General features: G+C 36.8%; 2 protein-coding genes across 47 annotated transcripts in view; one reads left to right on the top strand and one right to left on the bottom strand.

Moving 5' to 3' along the window:
• Positions 1–2,615: 2,615 nt before the first annotated feature.
• Positions 2,616–11,803, top strand: LOC113094164 (uncharacterized). Of its 4 annotated transcripts, XM_026259827.1 has the most exons (9): positions 2,616–2,792; positions 3,082–3,144; positions 3,407–3,720; positions 6,971–9,434; positions 9,526–9,571; positions 9,747–9,838; positions 10,011–10,121; positions 11,131–11,398; positions 11,480–11,803. In XM_026259827.1, the coding sequence occupies exons 4-9, from the start codon at positions 8,842–8,844 to the stop codon at positions 11,693–11,695; spliced, it is 1,326 nt and encodes a 441-aa protein (XP_026115612.1). In that variant the 5' UTR covers positions 2,616–2,792; positions 3,082–3,144; positions 3,407–3,720; positions 6,971–8,841; the 3' UTR covers positions 11,696–11,803. The 4 variants fall into 4 exon arrangements, with proteins under 4 accessions (XP_026115612.1, XP_026115611.1, XP_026115613.1 ...); XM_026259826.1 differs by having other exon boundaries at positions 2,616–3,700; XM_026259828.1 differs by having other exon boundaries at positions 2,616–3,720; positions 10,011–10,099.
• The window catches only part of LOC113094166 (uncharacterized), a 34,916-nt gene continuing 22,521 nt past the window's right edge, over positions 11,753–24,147 (bottom strand). For 41 of the 43 annotated variants that reach the window (XM_026259864.1, XM_026259843.1, XM_026259863.1 and 38 more), the window contains 12 exons: positions 18,492–18,567; positions 18,154–18,406; positions 17,480–17,557; positions 17,040–17,113; positions 14,662–14,813; positions 14,370–14,567; positions 14,082–14,169; positions 13,442–13,695; positions 13,228–13,365; positions 12,714–12,854; positions 12,496–12,607; positions 11,753–12,299 (listed from right to left, as the gene is read on the bottom strand). In XM_026259864.1, coding sequence (XP_026115649.1) covers positions 14,087–14,169; positions 14,370–14,567; positions 14,662–14,813; positions 17,040–17,113; positions 17,480–17,557; positions 18,154–18,406; positions 18,492–18,567 — 914 coding nt within the window. In that variant the 3' untranslated portion in view covers positions 11,753–12,299; positions 12,496–12,607; positions 12,714–12,854; ... (1 more) ...; positions 13,442–13,695; positions 14,082–14,086. Of the gene's footprint in view, positions 12,300–12,495; positions 12,608–12,713; positions 12,855–13,214; positions 13,366–13,441; positions 13,696–14,081; positions 14,170–14,369; positions 14,568–14,661; positions 14,814–17,039; positions 17,114–17,479; positions 17,558–18,153; positions 18,407–18,491; positions 18,568–24,147 lie in introns of all 43 variants that reach the window. The other 2 variants (XM_026259869.1, XM_026259871.1) reach the window with 2 other exon arrangements.

The following is a 24,147-nucleotide window of genomic DNA, read 5'->3' as shown; positions in this document are numbered from 1 at the left end:
AACTGTACATGCACTCCCCCCACCCACCCCTTGGAGTTAAGGGCTGATACAGACATAGATTTAAGGAATACACAATTTTTAGAAAGTGCATCTTTAATTCATCTTCTCTCTTGAAGAGCATTTTTGATCTATTACTCCCAAAATAACGGTATAGAATAATTAGATAATTGTAGACACACATGTAGATGAATTCAAATAATTCATTTCTCAGGTAGTGTTACCTGAACACTTTTGGCTTCTCGTCACCCTGTATGTGAACTTGAACTATCCCATCAGGAAGCCAGAGAAGAAATGCATTCACAAACAGTATAATCTCTCTCACACCAAAAGGACCATAAACCATGCCCAAAATAACTACAAAAAGGCTACAGCCCGAGGTCAAATTGCCCGTGCATAAACACCCCAGACACTTCTAATCCCAATTATATAATTATATAAATAAGAATATTTATAAAAATATTTTCATCATTGAGTTCATTCTGCCATCGATGCCAGACAGGTTGACCTTTTGACCTTGTTGGTAATCTCGGGACCTGTTGATTGAACTTACAGAAATCCACAGACTTGAGGGCCTCCACAACCAAAGCTATGCTTCAACACTGGAAAACACATTACACGCTCACTCACACACACTCTCTCTCACACACACACTCACTTACTCTCTCACACACTCACACACACACACACTCTCACGCACACACACACACACACACACACTCTCTCACTCACACACACTCTCACACACGCTCTCTCACACACACTCTCTCACACACAGGCTCACTCACACACACACTCCTCTCACACACACACATACACACACACACACACACACACTCTCTCACACACGCTCACTCACACACACACACTCTCTCACTCACACACACACACACTCTCTCTCTCACACACACACACTCTCTTACACACACTCACACACCCGTGCACACACTCACACAAACTGGCTGGAAAACTGTTTTGATAAAGGCTTGTAATACCTTCTTGCTAAAAAGACAATTGATTTCACAGGTTATTTCATTTGGATGTATTTTTTGACTTTACCAGAATCAGAAGGGGCTTTATTGCCAAGTAGGCTTGCTCATTCAAGGAATTTGTTTTAGTGACATAAGCTTCCAGTGCAGAGAGACAACAACACACAGAAAGAGAAAAAAGGAAAAAAAAAGTGACTGACTTTCTTTTTGTCGAACTTTAGACTGTTGTACGGTCACATTGGATTTTAAAGCAACATACTTTCTTCCATACATCCACGCTACCTGAAAGAAGGCCGCTTTCTGAATCCAACGATACCAGTTATGTGCACATCGGACCTACGCTTCAAAAGATACGGACAGGTAAGCTTTGGCCAATCAGATCGCATATGCATATACCTAGTTGCATTTAACCCCAAACTAACCCCTAAACCTGAACCTCAAAACTGCTAGCCTTAGCCTCACTAACCACTAACCTTAACCCACTAACACTGACCCCACCATTTTAAACATGCTAGTCCCTAGGCTCTATAAACGTTTATTAACCCAACACTTCATCAAATTCTGTACAGAAATATCATAAAACTAATATCTATCTATCTATCTATCTATCTATCTATCTATCTATCTATCTATCGTTATGGACATTTTTGGTTTTGTTAATTTGGCATTAATTGCATTAATCTCATTTAAGTATCTTTGTTAACATACAATGAATAAGTTAGTATATATAGTCCATAGGGACATGAAGTTATTTTATGTAACTTGTGCACATAACTGCTTTAGGTTGAATGACAACATTTAAGGGGAAACTGTGTACCAGGGATGGGCAGTTTTTGAGAGTAACCAGGCATCTACTATGAGATGTGCATGAGATGTGCATGTGTTATGATGTGATTGTACACTGAGCAACATGATTGGCTCAAAGGTCCTAGTCTTTCCTTCAATGTATCTTTTTACATTCTATAAAAAGTGGGCTGTAAGTCTGTGTGTTATCTCTATGCATACAGACTCGGAAACTGTGTGTAAACCAGATCATTCTCTGCAGAGAATTAAAGCAATACAAAGACAAAAGTCTGTTTGGTTTTTCATTCTCAGCCTCTACAAATTGTTATTGAATTAGAATTTCCACAACACTATCTGTCTATCTATCTATCTATCTATCTATCTATCTATCTATCTATCTATCTATCTATCTATCTATCTATATATATCTATCTGTCTATCTATCTGACTGTTTCTATCTATCTATCTATCTAGCTATCTGATTGCTCAGGTTAACCCTGGAACAGAGAATGTTGTGTGTGAGCCAGTTAAGAGCACTCGGGCTAAACAGCCTAAATAAAGTAAAGGAAAGCCTAGTAAAGGAAAACCGAAAAGAAAGAAAAAAGTGACTAAAAGAACACTATTGTTGTAGAAGGGAAGTAACTGAAAACATATGTTGACTGTGTTTATTCATATGTTAGTTAATTTATATGTTATAAGATACAGAAGTAAACTTATAGTTTAAGGGCATAATTAATAAATGGATGGAAATTGGGCTGAATAATCCCACTTGTTAAGTCTTTCCTAAAAGAAAGAGGGGAATCTTATGTTCTGTGTTAATGTTCATGGACTGCAGATGTAACAGGGTTAAAAAGAGTACTTAATTTAAGAGTTTTGATGTGTGAATTTCATAAAATAAGCATTTGGTTAAATTCATTGGTGTTCAAAGGCTCCCCTCCTGTGGCTATTAATGGTACTGCAGACAGTGTATTTTGTCGCTCTTCTCTTGCCGTACTCCAGCAGATTTGAGTGTCGCTGCTGTGGGTATGTATGATTTTTCACGCTCTAACTCATTAACAGATTAATTGTAATAATGATATGTTTTAAGTGGATCTTTTCGATTGCAATATCTTTCATACATGTATTTGAACGTATATTTAATCCATTTAATGCTTTAACAGGATTGTTAAAGTTGTTATAATATGTACTGAATTTCCACATGCGTCACACCAGTGTGAACGAGTTCAATTAGAGTGGTTATTGTCTATGTCTCAACATTATGACAATTATTTGTATTATGAGTTGAGTGAATGTGTAATTTCTATTTTTCTAGTCTTGAATGTCTGCAGTAGTTTATCTTCAGCCAAAGTGATTTGTGACATTTTATTTCCAAAAGGTATGTTGCTTCCGTGATTTAGTTATAAATGTTAACAATTGGTGTTTTCCTGTTATCGAATTATTGTCCTGTATGAGTACACTGTATTATTAATTACAGGGATATTGTTTCAGTTTCATGTATACTGTTATAGTATATGTTTAATATGAATCATACAAGTCTTGCCGTACTCCAGCAGATTTGAGTGTCGCTGCTGTGGTCTTGAATGTCTGCAGTAGTTTATCTTCAGCCAAAGTGATTTGTGACATTTTATTTCCAAAAGATAAAGGCAAGCACAAGGAAACCCACGTGTGAGTGTGTTTGTTCACGTCTGTTACACAATACTGATCCAATCCGCTAGAGGCTGAAAGAGAGAATTGTCTGTGGTTGGAAAAGTAAGAAGAGGAGTAAAGTAAAGCGTTGACAATGTTGTAAACGGTTGAAAACAACTCGTCCTCTCTTCTTGTTTATTTCTTTTCATTACGAATCCCAACATTACAGTTTCTTCGTCGACTATCATGGCTTTATCTCTCGAGCTCGCGCTCCACCGCAACAACTTCAGCAGGGCCGGAGAATGGTGCGTTTGTTTGTTGGCGGGTTTGTTGGTTGTTTTAACCCCTTAACAAGCATCATCCTTTTTTTAATAGACATGAAAATGCACATTACGAACTTAAATGGTTGTAATTCAAGAATTCTTTGGAATATAGATGTAAGATTGGTCTTGTAGAAGTGAAATAAGTTAGGTGTACATTTTCAAAACTCTTAGTGCTAATATCACAACAGATCATCAAAAGTGCACTTTTTTCAAACATTTCATCATGTTTTCAATTGTGTAAGTACAATACTCAAAATCACAAAGTATCCTTTTCACAACACAAAATAAGTGTTTCGCCTACATAAATGTTTCATTCAAAGTAACTGCCTTTCATAAAGCTCTTACTATCAAACCTTTGATTTGCATCTCTTCTTGTTCAGTTTACTACATTTGTCTATGATTTAATCCAACTGATCTCAATGGTTAATCAATGAATCATTTGGTAAATCTCTATAAATATTGATTCAATACACAGTTTCTATAGAACTTGTTTACAATTTCTGATATGGATAACCAAATGTTTGAATTATTTTTACATAAGTGATTTATAGATAATAACCACCACGATGTTCAAATTGTGTGCACACACGTGTGTGTGTGTGTGTGTGTGTGTGTGAGAAAGAGAGAGATACAGAGAAATTTGCCATTTGTGAAAATACTGTAAAACAGAATAGAGTATAAGGGAGAGGAAACAGTCAATGACTGTAAAACATCAGATTGATCAGAGATGCATCAGTAGAAGGGAGACAGATGGCATCAAATACAGCATTTTACATTAGAGTATGTATGTACACTCCTGAACAAAATCTTAAGACCAGGGGATGCTTGCAAATTTTACACATTTCGCACTAGTGGATCATAACCGGGTTGTAAGTGCTGCTTCAAAATGCCAAAAGAAGAAACAGGAGCAAGAGATAAAAAATAGAGAGTAGGCAATTTATTGAAAACTGCATTTAAAGTCAAACAGGCTGTTCATCAGCTGATCAAAAGTTTAAGACCATAGCCCAAAAAAAGGTCAAATCTGCACAAAAATATGGCTTTCATGTCATTGTTCTTCAAGCAGTCATACTGTCAAAATTTCCTGATGGCAAAGGCAAAAAGGCTTTCTCTTTTTGAACGTGGCAGGATTGTTGAGCTGCACAAGCAAGGTCTCACACAACGCGCCATCGCTGCCGAGGTTGGACGCAGTAAGACACATTTCTTAAAAAATCCTGAGAGTTATGGGACAAAAAAGGCAAGTGGTAGACCCAAAAAGATTTCACCTGCACTGAGCCACAGGATCCGATGGGTTGTCCGTGAAGACACAGGTCGATCCTCGACCCAAATTAAGGCCCTTACTGATGCTGACTGCAGTCCAATAACCATAAGACGTCATCTGCTAGAGAAGGGCTTCAAGAACAAAAAACGTCTTCAAAGGCCACGTCTCCTCCCACGACACAAACTTGCCCATTTGGAATTTGCAAGGGAGCACCAAACATGGGACATTGAAAGGTAGAAGAAAGTTTTATTCTCTGACGAGTAAAAATTTAACCTGGATGGTCCTGATGGCTTCCAAGGTTACTGGCATGACAAGGAGATCCCACCTGAGATGTTTTCTACGCGGCACAGTGGAGGAGGCTCCATCATGATCTGGGGAGCTTTTTCCTTCAATGGGAAAATGGAGCTTCAGGTTGTGCAGGGGCGTCAAACGGCGACTGGCTATGTGGATCTGTTGCAGCGGGCATCCCTCTTGACCGAGGGGCCGGGTCTGTGTGGTAATGACTGGGTCTTTCAACAGGACAACGCTGCAATTCACAACGCCCGCCTGACGAAGGACTTCTTCCAGGAGAATAACGTTGCTCTTTTGGACCATCCTGCGTGTTCCCCTGATCTAAATCCCATTGAGAACATTTGGGGATGGATGGCAAGGGAAGTTTACAAAAACAGACGTCAGTTCCAGACCGTGGATGCCCTTCGTGAAGCCATCTTCACCACATGGACCAACGTTCCCACCAGCCTCCTGGAAACAGTCGCATCAAGCATGCCGAAACGAGTGTTTGAAGTGATCAACAAGAACGGTGGGGCTACTCACTACTGAGTCCTTTTTTGACACTTCTAGTTCTGTTGTGAGTTTATTTTTGGGCTATGGTCTTAAATTTTTGATCAGTTGATGAACAGCCTGTTTGACTTTAAATACAGTTTTCAATAAATTGCCTACGCTCTATTTTTTGTCTCTTGATCCTGTTTTTTCTTTTGGCATTTTGAAGCAGCACTTACAACCCGGTTATGATCCACTAGTGCAAAATGTGTAAAACTTGCGATGCATCCCATGGTCTTAAGATTTTGTTCAGGAGTGTATGTATGCAATACTGTAAACAGATTACCATGGTAGAGACTGCCGAATTACTGTAACTCACCCCTCCTCTCTAAAGGTCCACTACAGTATAGATTCAGTAAAATGGTATAGGGTGAAATAATTTACTTTATTGCCAGCAAACTCTGTTAGCACAGAGCCTCATGGTTGTGCTTCATAACACCTTCTGATAACACACTGGATATATACTATTACAAGCATTATGGATTCAATTACATAGGTTATGCATGTGTATTTTCTAATGTGGCATAGCCTGTATTACTGTAATTATTTCAGCAACAACGGTGATTTGAAACATGTATCTTGCATTGTTTGCAGTTTATGTTAAAAGTACTACATTGAAAGAAGATCGTACCGTTGTGTTTATGTGATTAAACCAAATGTTTTCATTACATATTACAATAATCTTGTGTTTGAAACAATGACTATGTGGACTGAAAAGTCTATAACTGTAATGAAAGCATGAAATCAGGTTTTGAAAGAATGACAAGCTGTTACAAGTGTGATCAGTTTGGATTTTTGTACTAAGAGTTTTGAAAATGTACACCTTACTTGTGAAAATAGTACCAAAGCGAATAAAAAAAAAAAACTGTAAGAGAGTTAAACAGAAAAAAGTGTTTTTTTTTTTTCTTTCTAAAACAATTGAATGGATGCTATCTTTTGAACTCTTGGCATGAAAACAAACTGAGGTTTCTACCATTCTTTCATGATTTTTCATTTTCATCATTTCAAAATAAAGGGAATTGAAATTAAGCACTAAATCTGTACAGCTCACTCACATTTATTCTTACAAGTCTCTGTGTGACAGTTTGTGAGTTGACAAACACACAAATTAAGCAATACTAATACATATCTAAACAAATAGTAATATGTGGTTTGTGCTGCTTCTTTCTCCACAGGGCCTGGGCTGTCTGTATCCAGAAGGCCGGAGCATCTCCCTGATCTCCTTGCAGTTAAAGTGGCATCTCCCTAAAATTGTCAAGACGACAGGCACCAATGTAGTAACCACACAAATACATAAATAGTGCATAACACAAAAAACGGAAAATATTACAAAGAACTCAAGTCAAAAACATGTCACGTCGCACATGTCTGAAGTGCATGTCACACCACTGGAAAGCCTTAATCATCATATCTGATTCCATTGATGCAAGCATAAGTTCTCATTAGGTGTGCGATCATACCTGGTTACGCGTCCGTACAGCATGTCTGTCCTCCTCTGGTCCAGCATCTCAGCGTACACATGCCAGAAGCGTATGTTAAACCGCTGGAAAACAAAAACAAGTCTGTGACCTCTGCTTCTTATAGAGATGCAAGAAATTATTTTACGATCTAAAGCTGTAAAACAAAAACATGGCTGTGACATTTTATAGAGATACAAAAAAAAAGAAACTGAATATTTTAAGATGTAAATCAGTGATCTCTCCTCCTCGTGTATGGAGGTAAATCAGTTGCAAAACTGGAGAGGTTGTAAGTTGGAATTTGAGAACTTGTCATATTAATATTTGTATTTGTAAATTGAAATTTACACTCACGACCCTGATGTGAAAAGCTGAATCTTTCGATTTGCACACACAGACAATGATCAAAAAACCCCTGTTTTAAAGCTGAACTTGCAGATTAAAAGTTACAAATGTGTAAAATGTCATTCACATGTACAAAATGACAGACACAAATGTGTGTCTTTTGCACTTTACTTCAGTTTCGCTGTACAACCTCAAGTCGGCGCTTACAACCTCTCAGATCTGGCAGTACAAGTTCAATTCCTGGCGCTTTGACTTTTGCTACTCTTTTTGCGATACTCCTGTTGCAAAACTGACTTGTGCACTTGTAAACGGCAACGCAGACGCGAGAGAACAGGGGGGGGGTTGGGGGGTGATTGAATCCGTTTTATTGGTTGATGCCTGACCAATGAACAACGCCAGCCAGTGCGACTTGGCATGCTGAAAAAAACATTTTTATGCATATGTATGCTTCATTTTTAAAACACTTGGACAATATTTTCATTAAATATCCTGAAGGGATTTTATATTGCACTAAAAAAAAAAAAAATCGTTTATTGGTTGGAGTCAGCCAATGAAATGGGATGTTTTTATGTATGCGATGATGTCACCTCATAGAGCAGATCGCGCCGTTTGGCGGTCAATGTAGCAGTCTGTCATCACGATGGAGGCATCAAACAATCCCAGGGTAGGTTTTTATTTTTAATAAATTAAGACAGTTTAAAAAATCAAATCATTATTATGTTTTCCTTGACTGATATGTATCACTGATGACGACTACTATCCACACAAAAATAACTTTTTGCCATTTGTTTAAATGTGGGTGTAAATGCTCAACATAATTCATTATTTAAGGCATTTTCTTTGATGTAACGTTAACGTAATAAATGACGAGAAGGTGATAAGAACGCCAACGCGAAGTGTCACCATGTTATCACACTAAATGGGGTTTATTTTGAGACAATGGCCAATTGATTATGATGTTACATGCTGTTTATTACACATTATTTGGTTATAATGAAGTATTCCAGATTGCCGCGATGTGATCTTTTTACTAGCTACCACTCCCCATGCCTTTACCTATTGAAAATACTAAAGCTTAATACTACATAAAAAGCATTGTTAGATGATAGATGAATTGAAGGATTTACATTTTTTTTTATTATTATTGATTTATTCATATCATCTTGGAGGAATTGTTGTTGAACCATTTATTACAACGGCTTTACACACGTCTGTCACTTTGGCTGGAACGCATTCCTCTTGACATGGACTTCTTAGAATTTACGTGTTCTCAGGAGCTGGTCATTTTTAGTGCCATCTCAAATCAGATACCCATTCCAGATGAACTGTATGATGCACTTTATCAAGTACACCAGATAGCCATAAGAAATACTAACATGGATCCACACATCATGGTTTCCCAAGAGAGAGGAAAAAATGGCCGTCCACGGATTCTGATTTCTGAAGACTCTGTATCCCAACTGCTTACATTAGGATTGCCTGTGACATGTATTGCAAGGTTGCTAGGGGTGTCCAAGTTTACAATTCATAGACGCATGGTGGAATGGGGATTATCTGTGAAGGCAACCTACAGCAACATTGCAGATGCAGAGCTAGACTCACTTGTGGCAACAATCCACACAAGCAATCCGAATGCAGGTTACAGAATGATGATGGGTCTGCTGAGAGCACAAGGTCATCGGGTACAGTGGGATAGAGTTCGTTCTTCAATGCATCGAGTTGACACTGCAAGCATTGTTTCCAGGATGTCACAATTAGGATGTGTGGTTAGGAGGACATATTCTGTGCCCAGCCCAAAGTCCCTGATGCACATTGACACAAACCACAAGTTGATACGGTAAGTTAAGTAAACATTTTTTATTTTATTTTATTTAAGTATATATTGTATGCTCAGTTCAGCATATGTGACAGAAATATACTTTTTCAAGGTATAACATTGTGATATTTGAAAGCATCGATGGCTTCTCCAGGAAGGTAAAGATAAAGACACTGCTTACTTAGGCTAGAAGAGTGATGAATTAGTGAATTATAGTTATTTTGATTCTTAAACTTGTTAAAACATGCAACTTCAGTGGTATAATATTCTAAAGACTACTAACATGTTAATATGTAGAATAATTATTAAAAATTATTTTGTGTATTAATGTAGATAATGTACCTTGGTGTGTCAAATAACAATCTGGCTTCCACAACACTGTCTTTTTTCCATGAGGCAGTTCAGAAGTTTGGATTTCCACTGAGGTAAAAATTGGCCACTGGCAGTTGCTGCTTTTTAAAAATGTATTTTTTTGTATGAAATAAGAAAAATAGAGGATTAAATTATTGTGATGCTAAAATCATTTTATATAAATCTGAAAGATTAATAAATACTATATGCTGTCGCATTATGTGTTACCAATATATTTTTTGCCAGGGTTCGGGGGGATCATGGAGGGGAGAGTGTAGATGTGGCCTGCCTTATGTTCTCTGTCCGAGGAACGGGGAGAAGTAGCTTCATTGCTGGTAAAAGTGTTCACAATCAGAGGTAAATTTTGATATAAGATGATATTTAACCCTTGTGCACTGATCATTTAGCATGTATATTGGGGCTGTTAATAAGATAGAGCCCTGTATTTAAGCTCTGGCCCCTCAGGCCAGGCATCGGGCCAATTTTCATGTCAGCTCCGCTGAACAGGGCCGTTTGTCAAGTGCTGAAATTTCAATTTATAGAATGGCTCGTAAATGTAGTACTGTAGTAGCTTGGTTATTAAAATATTCCAGACAACTCCAGACAAATATAATATTTTTATTATATTATTTTATATTGCATTATACGTAGAATATTATACTTCACACAATTTTTTTGTTTATTTTTAATTTATAAATTCCTTTAAAAACATTAACAAAAAACGAGTAATAAAATGTACAATAAAGTACAATCAAATTCTTATATTATAATCACATTGCACTTGAATCAAGTTAAAGGTGTAATCTGCTGATTGTCCTGCAGGTGACCGCATAAATCTGTCTTCTTAGGATGCACTTAGGGCTTAACGATTACAGCAGAGCACTCGTAGATCTACAATGATTTTCAAGTGCTTAAGTTACGATGCTTTTGGCAATACTAGGGCTATGTAACGAACAAAAAAAATAATGTTTTCTAAATTAACTTAATAAAATTGAACAAGAGTTAATAAAAAAAATTAAATGAAATATAATAACTTTGCTATTACATACAACACTGAACTATTTTAATAGCTAAAACTGTAATATAAGCTCAGTTGTGCAATAGATTTTAAACATTGTAAAATTAGCATTATAACAATAGAAAAAAACCCTTTTAAAAATTAAACTGAAGATTGTGCAATTATGCCATATTATTGTTGTGTGCACACAAAGGTTAGGTTTTATCAAATTATTATTTGAAAAAAAAAAAATTTAATGAAACCTGTAAGTTGCAGCCTTTATAATAAAATATCATTGTATAAATTACTTGGGCTTCTTTTAAAGTGCTGACCATGTCAAAATATTTTCCACTCCTTTGCTTAAAACAGAATTGAGCGATTGTGGCGGGATGTGTTCACTGCGGTTACCTCCCACTTCTACCATGTTCTGCACCAGCTGGAAGAGGATGGGCATCTTGATCTGTCCAGCAGTCTTCACATCTTCTGCTGTCACTATGCCTTTATCCCACGGCTCCAAGTCCATCTCAATATATTTAGAGATGGATGGGACAACCATCCCCTTTCATCAGAGGGCAACCTCTCTCCTAATCAGCTGTGGCAACTGGGGCAGCAGTACCATTCAGAAGAGTGTGATGAGGTAGGCATGGTTTATTTTTTCCTTTTTTTTTAATCTATTCTTATTCCCTTTTTTTTTTACTAATTTTATTTTTTCTTACAGAATCTACAGATTCCACAAATTGACTGGGAAAGCAGCGGCCTTATCCCCAGTGACACAAATTCTGGCATCCAGGTTCCTGAAATTGAATGTCCACTGAGTTCTGAGGAACTTAATGAACTAAAGGCTGCTGTGGACCCAATGCAACCATCAGGAAATTTTGGGGCAGATGTTTACATTGCTACACTGCAGTACATGCATAGTATTGGCTATATGTAAGACAGTGGAAATATCTTTGAGATAACCCTCCCCCCAAAAAAAGCCACAAAGAACAAGTTCTGTTTTGATATTTTACTGTAGAAGACAAAATAAATGTATTCACTTTAAGCAGACTTTTGTCTTACTCCAACTGTAGCTGTCTCAAAAAAAGTTTAAATGTTAAGTTAACAATTAACAGTATTATTTGAACACATGAATATAAACAGTCTGGGTTATTTAATTACACAAAAGCATCATAATAAGTAAAACACTGCAACAGCTAAACATTCTAAAACGGTTCCTTTTACCTATTTTGACATTTACAGTAAAACAAACATGAAAATGTCTTAATGTCTGAAATTATCGTTTCACTTTGATATTTTCAATTTAAAGCCGTTTATGTAATTTTATACAAGGCCAAAACCAACATCACTAGTGGCAATACAGCTTTCTAGGTGTTTTTTGAAATGGTCATAAGTCGTGTAATGAGCTGGTAGACGAAGAATGCAAAAACAGGTGGAGGATGTAGGGTTTTCTGCCTGCACCACTTTCACCTGCATTTCCTTCATTGGTAGCTCCCAGCCCACCCAGAATTTGACAAGCTGTTTCAATTTACATTGATCAGCTGAAATGGAGCAGATATATGAAGAACATACGTTATTAAAACACAAATTTTACAATACATAAGCAAGTTTATGTAAAGACCTCTTAAATATTCATCAATGATGCAAACAGAAACGATTTGTCTGTATATGGATTTGTTTCAGCAACAAACAGCTCAATTGCTAGTTTTGCTATTAGTAAAGTACAAAACAACATACCAGTCTCAACAAACTTCCTAAGGTACCCTGAAATTCTGCACTGGGTGGTAAATGGGGGTTCATTGTCCCCCTCTTCATCTTCCATGGGCCAGTTGATGTTGTTTAAGAGAACCTAATTATAATTTTAGTATTCAAAAAGGGCATACTTCACATGTATAAAACAAAGTAGGAATTAATGTTATGATAATTAAAGTTGGTAGTTTAACTGAATAAATCACCTGTGTACTGCAGTCAGCCATTGACTGTCTTGGAAATATCACAGATGCCACATCAGGTCGGGCCTCCAATAACTGCCATACCATTGACTCCTTCAGTCCTTGTCTGAGTTGTTTTACTTGTCGCCAGGTTCTTGTCAGCACCTGAATATGACAGATAAAATAAATTAGTGAATCCTATTTGAATGATCATTAATGTAATTAGGAAATAGGGGTTGCTTTCTGATTTAACAGTTTTTCACATTTGACTGATTTTCACATAAGCCTAATTTAATGGTCTACTGCTGAACTTCTGCATAAAGTTCAATTGCTTATAAAAGAAAAAAAAAACAATTTACAATTTATTTTAAGGTGTTCTGGTTACAGTTTAATTATAAATTTAAGTACCGAGTAATATTAATTAACTACATGTACTTACTACATGGTTAGGGTTAGGATTACGGTTAATTTATTGTTATTATAACTGTAAGTACCTGTAACATGGCCACCTTAAAATAGTCTTACCAAATACACTTACTGCATGCTGAAGAAGATTGTGTAACAGCCAAGTGCGGTTGGTTGTAGTCAACACTGGAAGGTCCCAAGACATTGCCAGTTGGTTAATGGCTGCCTTTTGATCCTCAGTAAAATCATTCTTTAAATCACCTACAGCAAGCTGTATGAATAGTGAAAGAATACAATTAAATATACAAACACATTTACCTCTACCAATATGGCACCTACCAACCTACCATCTGTATTGTCTCCCTAATGTCGATGTCAGCCACATCTTCAATTGTGATGGTTGCTGTTTGTGGGGAGCCACCTAATAATACATGTACAATTGCTGGGCTCACACCTGCTAATGAAGGCCCACCATGGAGGAAAGAATGACCAATAATCCTGCCTGCCATCACAAACAAGTTACTCTGCAAAAGGACTTGGGAAGTAGATGGGATAAGGTGGTCAGCTTGCCCTTCAAATAATGCAGTTCCGTTTCCATTTCCTGTTTGTTAAGCAGGAAACCCAAAGCATTTTTAGTTAAGGTGACAATGTTTGTCAGTACACTGATCACACAGTGCTTACAAAACGGTAACTGACATCTTTTTATAGACATCAATTATTTTATTTTATTCTAAACATGTATGGCTGTGTTTCTGCTACAGATCGCAAAAAAAGCTATTTGCCAGAATAGTATGGGCTGTTTTCCATACAATGGTTCCAGAAAGATTTTGAGGCTTTAAAATTATAAGAGATTTTTGTCCAAAACTATCCTATAAACAAGAAAGACAGCCATATGGGTTTTAAACAGGAGGGTAAGTAAAATATTGAAACTTTCTCTTTAATGTTGTTAAAATAACCTCCTTGATGATATTCCATGAAAGAACTAACCGACATTAAAGAGGAATCCATTCTGCAGCTTGTGCATCACCATGCTGAAAAAAATGGCGCTGAACACCATCCCCAGTGGCAACATCCCCTAAAAAAAAAAATATGTAAAAATTTTGTAAACTGCTTTAAAATGTGTTAATAAGAACATGTAAGTTGTATCATTAAAAAGTGTAAATAATTAAAGGAATATAGTGTATGACAAAATCCAATGGGACAGGATGTTTGGTTTCTAGTAATGACAAGATTTCATTATTAGTTACATTATTAAGTTTAATATTGTTATAGTACCTTCCAATCGGCTTTGAAGAGGTCTAGTCCAATCAATTTTGGGGACCTTGTAAAAATGTATTATTCTCCCCTCCTGGTCCTCCATGTCTTCTCTAATATCAATTCTTACTTTCAGTGGGGGCTCATCTTCTTTTTGTCGAAGTGCACGCCGCCTGTACTGTATAGCTGCCCTTTCTGGAAGCTCAATCCTCTTCCAATCTGTGGCCAAAAAAAACTCATGGTATGGTATCATGGAAATAATTTTTACATAAACTTTTTCATTCTGAGAGAATAAAACGCACAAAATCAGTACCATCACACATTGAAGGTGCACTTTCAGCTGAAACTGATGGCCCAGGTGTTAAATGATCAGGATCAAGTTGGAAAGTAGTGCTTTGGGATGGTAATGAGGCAGTTTCATCAACAGAGTTTCCATCCATAATCGAGGGGAAAATCTCAGGGAAACTACAGTAAAATACATAAACATCCATTGCCCATCTAGGCTTTAAGGAACATTTGAAAACTAAACATTAGAATACATCTAAAAGATGTAACATAAGCCTAATGAGAATTGTTTGCAGTATGATATCCCAAATTTGAGATTTTCTTAATTGATCATTTGTTTCAACTCAATTGAACCAGAAATGCCATAAATTAGGGCCCGAGCACCGAGGTGTGAGGACCCTCTTGTATCTGCTTCGTTTCTTATTATTATTCCGCTTCTTCTTCTTCTCCCGAATGAATCGCATTTTTGAGGGCTTAAACATGCTCAAAAAGTCATGAAACTTTGCACACGCATCAAACCTGGTGAAAATTTTCATCTGATATAGGATTCAGAAAAGGGTGTGGCAAAATGGCTCGACAGCGCCACCTATACTAAGAAAATCAACAGCCTTCCAGCTATGTTTCATGTACATGCACGGAAATTGGCACACATATGTAACACACCAATACCTACAAAAAAGACTCATGGAGCAAAATTCTAAACCCAACAGGAAGTCGGTTATTTTTAATATTATGAGCAAATTTTGTGTAATTTCCATGTGTTGTATTTTAACGAACTCCTCCTAGAGATTTCTTCAAATCAACACCAAATTTGGTATGCCTAATCTAAAGGCATTTGCGATGTTAAAATTTCATTGAAGGGAGTGTCCATGGCGGCCTGGTGAATTTCGATGATTCACCACGAAAAAAGTTGCTATAACTCACACATACAATGTCCAATCTGCCCCAAACTTCACATGTTTGATGAGACTCCTAACCTGAACAGATTGACATGCCCATATTCAGTTATAGTCATAGCGCCACCTATTGGCAACGGGAAGTGACATATTTTACGCTGTGACGAACTACTCCTAGAAATTTTTTGACATCAATGTCTTTTTTGTGGTCAGTCTAATCTAAAGGCATGTGCGATGTTCAGTTGTGAAGATCTTGAATTTTCGTTAAAAGGCGTGTCCACGGCACCATGGCGAAGTTCGATGTCTCGCCATGTGAATAAAAGATGTTATAACTCAGGCATAAAATGTCCGATCTTCCCCAAACTTCACATGTGTGATAAGAGTCCTGACCTGAACAGATCTGCAGGCCAATATTCCACCGGGTGTGGCAGAATGGCTCGATAGCGCCACCTATACACTTTCAACGGAGTGAGCCTCGAGCTATGTTTCACGTACATGTACAAAAATCGGTACACACATGTAACACACCAATACCTACAAAAAAGTATCTTGGTACGAAATCCGAATCCCAACAGGAAGCCGGTTATTTAGAATTTTCTCTGCAAAACTGGCGTTGTTTTTGCCATTTTCAGGGGTTGTACTTTAACGAACTCCTCCTAGAGATTTATTCAGATCACCACCAAACCTGATAAGTTCAATCTAAAGGCCTTTGCGACCCTAAATTGCGAAGATCTTAAGGTTTCGTTAAAGGGCGTGTCCATGGCGGCCTGACAAATTTCGATGTTTCGCCATGAAAAAGGAAGTTGCTGTAACTCAGACATACAATGTCCAATCTGCCCCAAACTTCACATGTTAGTTAAGACTTCTGCCCTTAACAGATCTACATGCCCATATTCAGTTATAGTCATAGCGCCACCTGCTGGCAACCTGAAGTGACATGTTTTACGCTGCGACCAACTACTACAAGAAATCTTTTCACATTAATGTATTTTTTGTGGTCAGTCTAATCTAAAGGCCTGTGCAATGTTAAATTGTGGAGATCTTAAGTTTTTATTAAAGGGCGTGTCCATAACGCCATGACAAAATTTGATGTCTCGCCACAGCAAGATAAGTTGTTGTAACTCAGGCATAAAATGTTCAATCTTCCCCAAACTTCACATGTTCGATAAGAGTCCTGCCATAAACACATCTGAAGGCCAATATTCCATTATAATGATAGCGCCACCTGCGGGCAACAGGAAGATTGGAACATATCTGGAATAAACATTGATATATTCTACTTATATTTATGAGTTTAAACGCATATTTCTCACCGTTCACCTATTTACTAAAGCCACTCGCTGCCGGTGAGCCCGGGTGCGAGGGCCCATTCATCGCTGCTTGCAGCTTTAATTCTTCTCTCTCTCTCTCTTTTTTTTTTTTTGGTAAAACAGTGACTGTATTTGTTGTGGACAAAAAAAAAAAAGAAAATCTCTCCCTACTGTTCACAACTCTAACATTTCTACAGTACCTTTCTCCACATGTACTGGCATGGTAAGGCATCACTTCTGCAGAAAATTCTTCTCCACATATCGGACAGGCATCCTGAAGAATGAGACAGACTCAATATGACATCAAACAGGTCTACAAGCAAACCATAAGCACATTGCTTATGATCTTATGACTAGGCACAATCAAGTTTATTGTCTAAAAACAGTATATGCTGACTTTACGAGAGAACCAGAAACAAACACAGACTAGCAGTAACAGTTAAAGACAGTTTAAAAAATAAAATGTTTAAAGTTTAAAGTCATAAAAATGACCGGTGGTCAATCATTTAATATTGTACAAAAGGTCCTTTAATATTTTTATAAACAGAGTTAAATATTTTCTCAGGATACATCCTCAATTTACCAGTGACTGCTTTAGCTTAAGTTTTGTCATTACTTTTTAACCAAGACAGTCTCTTACCAGACAAATTACATCTGACTCATGGCTCAGTCCATGGGCCTCTTCATTTTCTTTTTCCTTGTCAGGTTCAGATTCTATCTGAAAAAAAAAAAAAAATAATTCAGATTATATTTTTATTCTATCTGAAAAAGAGGCTCATTATAACCATGCCATAAAGTTTCTTTATTGTAAAAGAGCATAACAGAAATACTTCAAGAATAATAGATGGCTATATTTAAGAAGATTTTCGGATTCAAGAAGTGTGACTGAGGGTAGCAGCTGAGCCCACCATATATACAGTAAGTATATAAATGTGTGATAGCTGAAGAAACCTACACTGTAAAAACAAAAACTTAAATGTTTAAGGCAACCAGCTTCAGCAGATTTTTTGAGTTTTCTCAACTTTTGATTTTTTAGATTTTTACAGCACTGTAAAAAATAGTTGAGAAGACTTAAAAAGTTAAATGCCAGCTTCAGCTCAACTTGTTTTCAGTTTTATACAAACAAAAGTGGAGTAAACTCAAAAATGTACAAAAATAGGTAAAAAAAAAAAAAAAAAAAAAAAAAAAAAAACAACAACAGCTGTTTGCTCAAAAAAAAAAAAAAAAAATTTAACAGTGTAACAGCACACCTGACCTGGGACTTAAAGAATATACTTTTTCTTTTTTTGTGAATGACACTGAAATATCACTTACCGCATTATTACTTTGACAATCCTCAAGGTGACATGGCAGCAACTGTAATGGGACTGATATACCACAGGTCATGCAGATGTTTTTGGGCATGTTATGAAATTCAGGTGCATTATATGGCAACGGGGTTATATCGATTTCTTCTTGGAGGGGGACGATGACATTCTTCCTGTTGTTAGAGGACGTCTTCAATATTTTTGCTGTGTAGCCCTGGGAATCCTGGGCCAGAGATGTTGTTTTCCTTTGTCCACTGCCCCCTTTTAAATAGACGTGTGAAAAAAAATAACAATGTTGGTAAAAAGATAAAAAATATGTAAATGCATTTGGTATCATAAACTTACCTGAGGCTTTTTGGAGCAGCCAACCACCTCTTAAGTTTTGCAACTTTGGGTACTCCTGAAGAAGTACTTTGGTTATCTGGATATTAGAAGGCAGATATACAAGTAAAATACTTTATGAAAACACAAATGGGAAAGACTGTTCCTGCTTTTTAAAGATTTAATAATACTAACAACAACAATAATAATAAATAAATAAATACATAATAAAATATAGCTGCAAGCAGCAATCACGGGGCCAAGCATTCCAGCGGCAACATCAGGAGCTAAGCATATGTAGCATCAGACCAAATGCAACAATGAATAATGAAATTAATAATTGCATGATTGTAATTGAAATGGCTGAAAATCGTTAATAAAAGTTCCAAGTTTTTCAAGTTGATTGGATCAACGGTTGCTTAGTTATAGCCATTTGATTTTTTTTCATCCTGTAGCGCCACCAAGTGGCAGATATGGAAAAAAAATAATAATTTGACTAAAGTTTTTGTTCATGCATATGAGTTCTGAGTTTGGTGAAGATATCTCATTTTGTTCCCGAGTTATAGCCTTTTTCGTAAAATTGGTCCACGAATTTGAATGTTTTGGGTCACCTGGTTTTTTGTTCAGTCTTGATCAAACCACTGCAGTAATATTCTCAGGACTCTCTAGATCAATAATTTTCAAAAATATGTTGCATTTTGTCCTTTGGTTAGCTATAAGAGGTCATTTAGGAAAGGGCCGTGGCCACATGTAACCTAAAGCCTATAAAACTGAAACAAAAACTCAAAACTTTATGAAACTTGGTTATAACATGTGAAAGATGACCCACCAAGCATGCAAAGTTTCATTAAGATCAGAAAATAGCTGGTGCTATAACAGTTAAAATGGCCTAAAAAACAAAAGATTTCTGTTGTGAATGGCATTAAACTGCAAAAAAAAAAAAGGGGTAATATAATCACACATGCATTAGATCTGTATTTTTTCTAAACAATCATGCAAAATTTAACAGAGATTAGGTAAAAAAGAACACTGTAATATTTATAAAGCTTCAAAACCCAGTGTTGAATAAAAAATTGCAATTATAACCACTAGATGTCACCGGAAGACCACTAATGAGCTCACTAAAGACTAAAACATTACAGTTTATGGGCTTGTTGAGGGATTCATCTAGAAAAAATGTATATTACTATTATTTAATATTACTGTTCAAGCATTTCAGATCACATTGAGTCAAAGTTTACCAATTTATTCATACAGATATATCTAATGTTTATAATTATGCCAGATTATGATTGCAATGAAACCTGAAAAATGACATAGAAGCCCATAAAAACAGAAGACTTGCAATAGGTTTTATCACCCATCATTTATTTTAATTATCTATATATATAACAAAATGTGTGCATCTGTGTGTGGGTTTAAGCATGCTTATTGAGTATTAATATACTAGTTTAAACATTTCATGTTTGTGTGTGTCTGTAATTCTGTTCTATTCTTTTACTGTCAGCCATATCTAGGTTATTTAAAATCAGTGCAGTACTATTATCTAGACTGTGAAATTATACATAAATTGCGTATGCTTCTTTAGAATGAAATTAAGACAACATATAACAGTTATAAAGGTTAGAGAGACAGTGTTGTATGATAAATTGCATTTACGACCACTAGATGTCACTGGAAGACCACTAATGGGCTCACTAAAGACTAAAACATTAAAGTTCATTGTCTCGATGATTGATTCATCTAGAAAAATATATATTACTATTATTTAATATTACTGTTCAAGCATTTAAGATCACATTGAGTGAAAGTTCAACAATTTATTCATACATGTATATCAAATGTTTACTATTATGTCAGAATATGAATGCAATGAAACCTGACATAGAAATGTAAGAAAAGAAGTCTTTCTGTGAGTTGTGTGTCACCTATAATTTATTTCAAATATCTACATACAACAAAATGTGTGGGCATGTACTTCTCTCTCTGTGTGTGTGTGTGTGTGTGTAATCATGCTTATTGATTATTCATATAATAGTTGAACCATTTCATTTCTGTGTGTGAGTGTCTGTGAGCCTATTCTCCATGTTAGACAATGGCACACACAAGTTTGGCTTAATTACAACAAAGCTTTGCAGAGATATAGCCTCAGACTCATTTTGTGAAGATGCCTGACATCTGAAGCAGCGCTGTACAAAAACGGTTTCGTCTATTGACACGAAATCCATAACTTTTTGTCAGCACGGTCTGAAGATGATCTGATTCAATTTTGGTGAAAATCAGACAAACGGTTGAGGATGAGTTTAAAAAAAAAGGTTTTCAACATGAATCAAAATGGCGGACATGAAGTTTTGCTTAATATGACATAATTGGTATGTATGTTGTCGGCATGTCCCAAGGAACATTTTGAGACATGTTTCATGATAATAGGCTAATGCAATCAAAAGTTATTAGCATTATTGGAAATGCAATAATTAGAGGTTATTGATTGGTTTATTACTCTTGACCAATAGGTGGCGCTGTGACCAAAATGATGTGGCGTGGTCAATGTGATGTGACAATGTCACATATTAAGTTTTGTGTAAATATCTCCAACCTTTGCAGAGATACAGCCTCAGATGCAGTTTGGCATCTTTCCAGCAAATTCGTTGGTACGCTAATTGAAAACGGTTACGTGTATCGACACAAATTCCATAACTTTTTGCCAGCATGGTCTGAAGATGATCCAAATCAAATTTGGTGAAAATCTGAGCAACGGTCTAGGAGGAGTTCGAAAAAGTAGGTTTTCAACATGAATCAAAATGGCGGACAGGAAATTTTGCCAAAATTGACAAATGGGGTATCGGTGTTCTCGGCATGACCCAAGGAATCTATCAACATCAGTTTTGTTACAATAGGCTAATGTATGCAAGAGTTATTAGCATTTTTCAAAAAATCGTTATAACTATTGACCACAAGGTGGCGCTGCCCCCAATTTTTTTGTGTACATTCAGGGCATGGAGCCGGACATTTTTGTAATTATTTGCGAAACGATACGGAACTTCATTCTTAAGATACAGCAATTTACAACTAAATTCAAAATGGCCGACGCCCAAAATGGCCGAATTGGGAAAATTCGGTATCATTCGACTCGGAATGATGCACTGAATCTAAAGACACCACTTTTGTGATTTTTGGCAAAACCGTTCAGAAGTTATGAGCAAAAACATGCATTTTTCATATCTCCTGACCACTAGGGGGCACAGCGCCGAAACACTGCAGGTAGTCCCAGGGAATGGTTGTTATAAGACCCACCAAGATTGGTCTCAATAGGCCAAACCGTTGCGGAGATATAGCCTCACGTTCACGTTTGCGTGCTTTTCGAAGAATTCGTTCATGAGCTATTAGGAAACGGTTTGACAAATCAACTTGAATTCCATAACTTTTTGCCAGCATGGTCTGAAGATTATCTGATTCAATTTTCGTGACAATCGGTGCAACGGCCTAGGACGAGTTCGAAAAAGTAGGTTTTACGAACAATTGACGATAGCGAAAAAACTAAGCCTTGCGATTTTTGAATTTCGGTGTCCATTCGACTCGGCATGAGCCAAGGAATCACAGGAAAAAAGAATTTTCATTTTGTGGCTTACGGTTCAAGAGTTATTAGCATCAAGTTTTTGAAAGTTTAGACAATTGGTGGCGCTAGAGAGTTTGAGTTAGAGACTTCAAATTTGCTACGGTTAATGTTCAGACAGTCCTCTATTAGTGTGCCAAATTATACAACTTTCCCACAATCGGTTCTATGGGCTACCATAGACTTGGGGTGGAAGAAGAGGAAGAATAATAACGCCAACAAACACAATAGGTGCCTTCGCACCTTCGGTGCTTGGCCCCTAAATATAGCTGCAAGCAGCAATTACGGGGCCAAGCACTCCAACGGCAAATGTAGTAGCTAAGCATCGCATAAAGCATCACACCAAATACATTAATGAGCAATAACTGCAATTTTGGAATTATTGTATTTGAAATGGCAAAAAAAAAAAAAACACCAATACCACTTCTAGTAGCATGATTACTTGGTTTATCAAGCTTGACCAATAGGTGACACTGTTATAAAATCAATTTGGTGTACTCTGTGTGACTTTTCAATGACACACACAAAGTTTGGTGTCAATATGCCAAAGCATTCCAGGGATACAGTTTCAAGTGTCATTTTCTCATTGTGCCTCAATTTCGTCGATGTGGTATGCAAAAACGGTTTTGTTTATCGACTCAAAATCCATAACTTTGAATCAGTATAGCCTGAAGATCATTTGATTCGAATTTGGTGAAAATCAGACATACGGTTGATGAGGAGTTCGAAAAAGTATGTTTTCAACATAAATCAAAATGGCGGGCCGGAAGTTCAGCTTACCGTGGTATATTTGGTATCTATGTTATCGGCATAAGCCAGGGAATATTTTGAGCCCAGTTTCCTTCAAATAGGCTAATGCATTAAAAAGTTATTAGCATTTTAAAAAGTGTAATTACTCATGGTTAATGAATGGTTTATTACTCTTGACCAATAGGTGGCGCTGTTACCAAATTTATGTGGCATGGTCAGTGTGAGATGGCGATGACACATACAAAGTTTGGTGCAAATATGTCAAAGTGTTGCAGAGATACAGCCTCAAATGCATTTTGGCACCCTTCCTGCAAATTCGTTGATGCGCTAAATGAGAACCGTTACGTATATCGACACAAAATCCATAACTTTTTGCCAGCATGGTCTGAAGATGATGCACGTCAAATTTGGTGAAAATTGGGCTAACGGTCTAGGAGGAGTTCGAAAAAGTAGGTTTTCAACATTAAGCAAAATGGCGGACAGGAAGTAAGGCCAATTTTCACATTATTGGTATCAATACTCTCGGCATGACCCACAGAATATAGCGAGACCATTTTAATTTTAATAGACTAATTTATTAAAAAGTTATTAGCATTTATGTGATATTTCATTATAACTATTGGCCACAAGGTGGCGCTGCCACCAAACTTTTTGAGTACCTTCAGGGCATGGAGCCGAATATTTTTGTAATTATTTGCGAAACGATACGATGCTGCGTTCAAAAAATACAGCATTTTAAATCATAATTCAAAATGGCCGACGCCTAAAATGGCCGACACAGGAAAATTGGATATCATTTGACTCGACATGTCTCACTGAATCTAAAGAGACCAGTTGTGTGATTTTTGGCCAAACCATTCAGTAGTTATAAGCCAAAATATGCATTTTTCATATCTCCTGACCACTAGGTGGCGCTGTGTCGAAACACAGCAGGTAGTCTCAGTTCATGCTTGTTATAACACACGCCAAGTTTGGTCTCAATATGACAAACCGTTGCCGGGATATAGCCTCACGTGCATGTTTGCGTGCTTTTCGTCAAATTTGTTTACGTGTCATTCGACAACAGTTGGACGAATCAACTTGAATTCCATAACTTTTTGCCAGCATGGTCTGAAGATGATCTGAGCCAATTTTCGTGGCAATCGGACTAACCGTCTAGGACGAGTTCGAAAAAGTAGGTTTTTCGAATAATTGAAAATAGCGAAAAAACTAAACCTTGCGATTTTTGAATTTTAGGGTTCATTCGACTTGGCCTGAGCCAAGGATTCAGAGGAAAAAAGAATTTCCATTTTCTGGCTTACGGTTCAAAAGTTATTA

Source organism: Carassius auratus, unplaced genomic scaffold (genome assembly GCF_003368295.1).
Source record: "Carassius auratus strain Wakin unplaced genomic scaffold, ASM336829v1 scaf_tig00215268, whole genome shotgun sequence".
Lineage (NCBI taxonomy): Eukaryota > Metazoa > Chordata > Actinopteri > Cypriniformes > Cyprinidae > Carassius > Carassius auratus.
This window is presented reverse-complemented; position numbering and strand designations above follow the sequence as displayed.

Coding starts and splice junctions, on each gene's coding strand:
- LOC113094164 (XM_026259827.1), top strand. CDS start 8,842: ATGGACTTCTTAGAATTTACGTGTTCTCAGGAGCTGGTCATTTTTAGT. Junction 9,435..9,525: donor ACAAACCACAAGTTGATACG/GTAAGTTAAGTA, acceptor TACTTTTTCAAG/GTATAACATTGTGATATTTG. Junction 9,839..10,010: donor AAGTTTGGATTTCCACTGAG/GTAAAAATTGGC, acceptor ATTTTTTGCCAG/GGTTCGGGGGGATCATGGAG.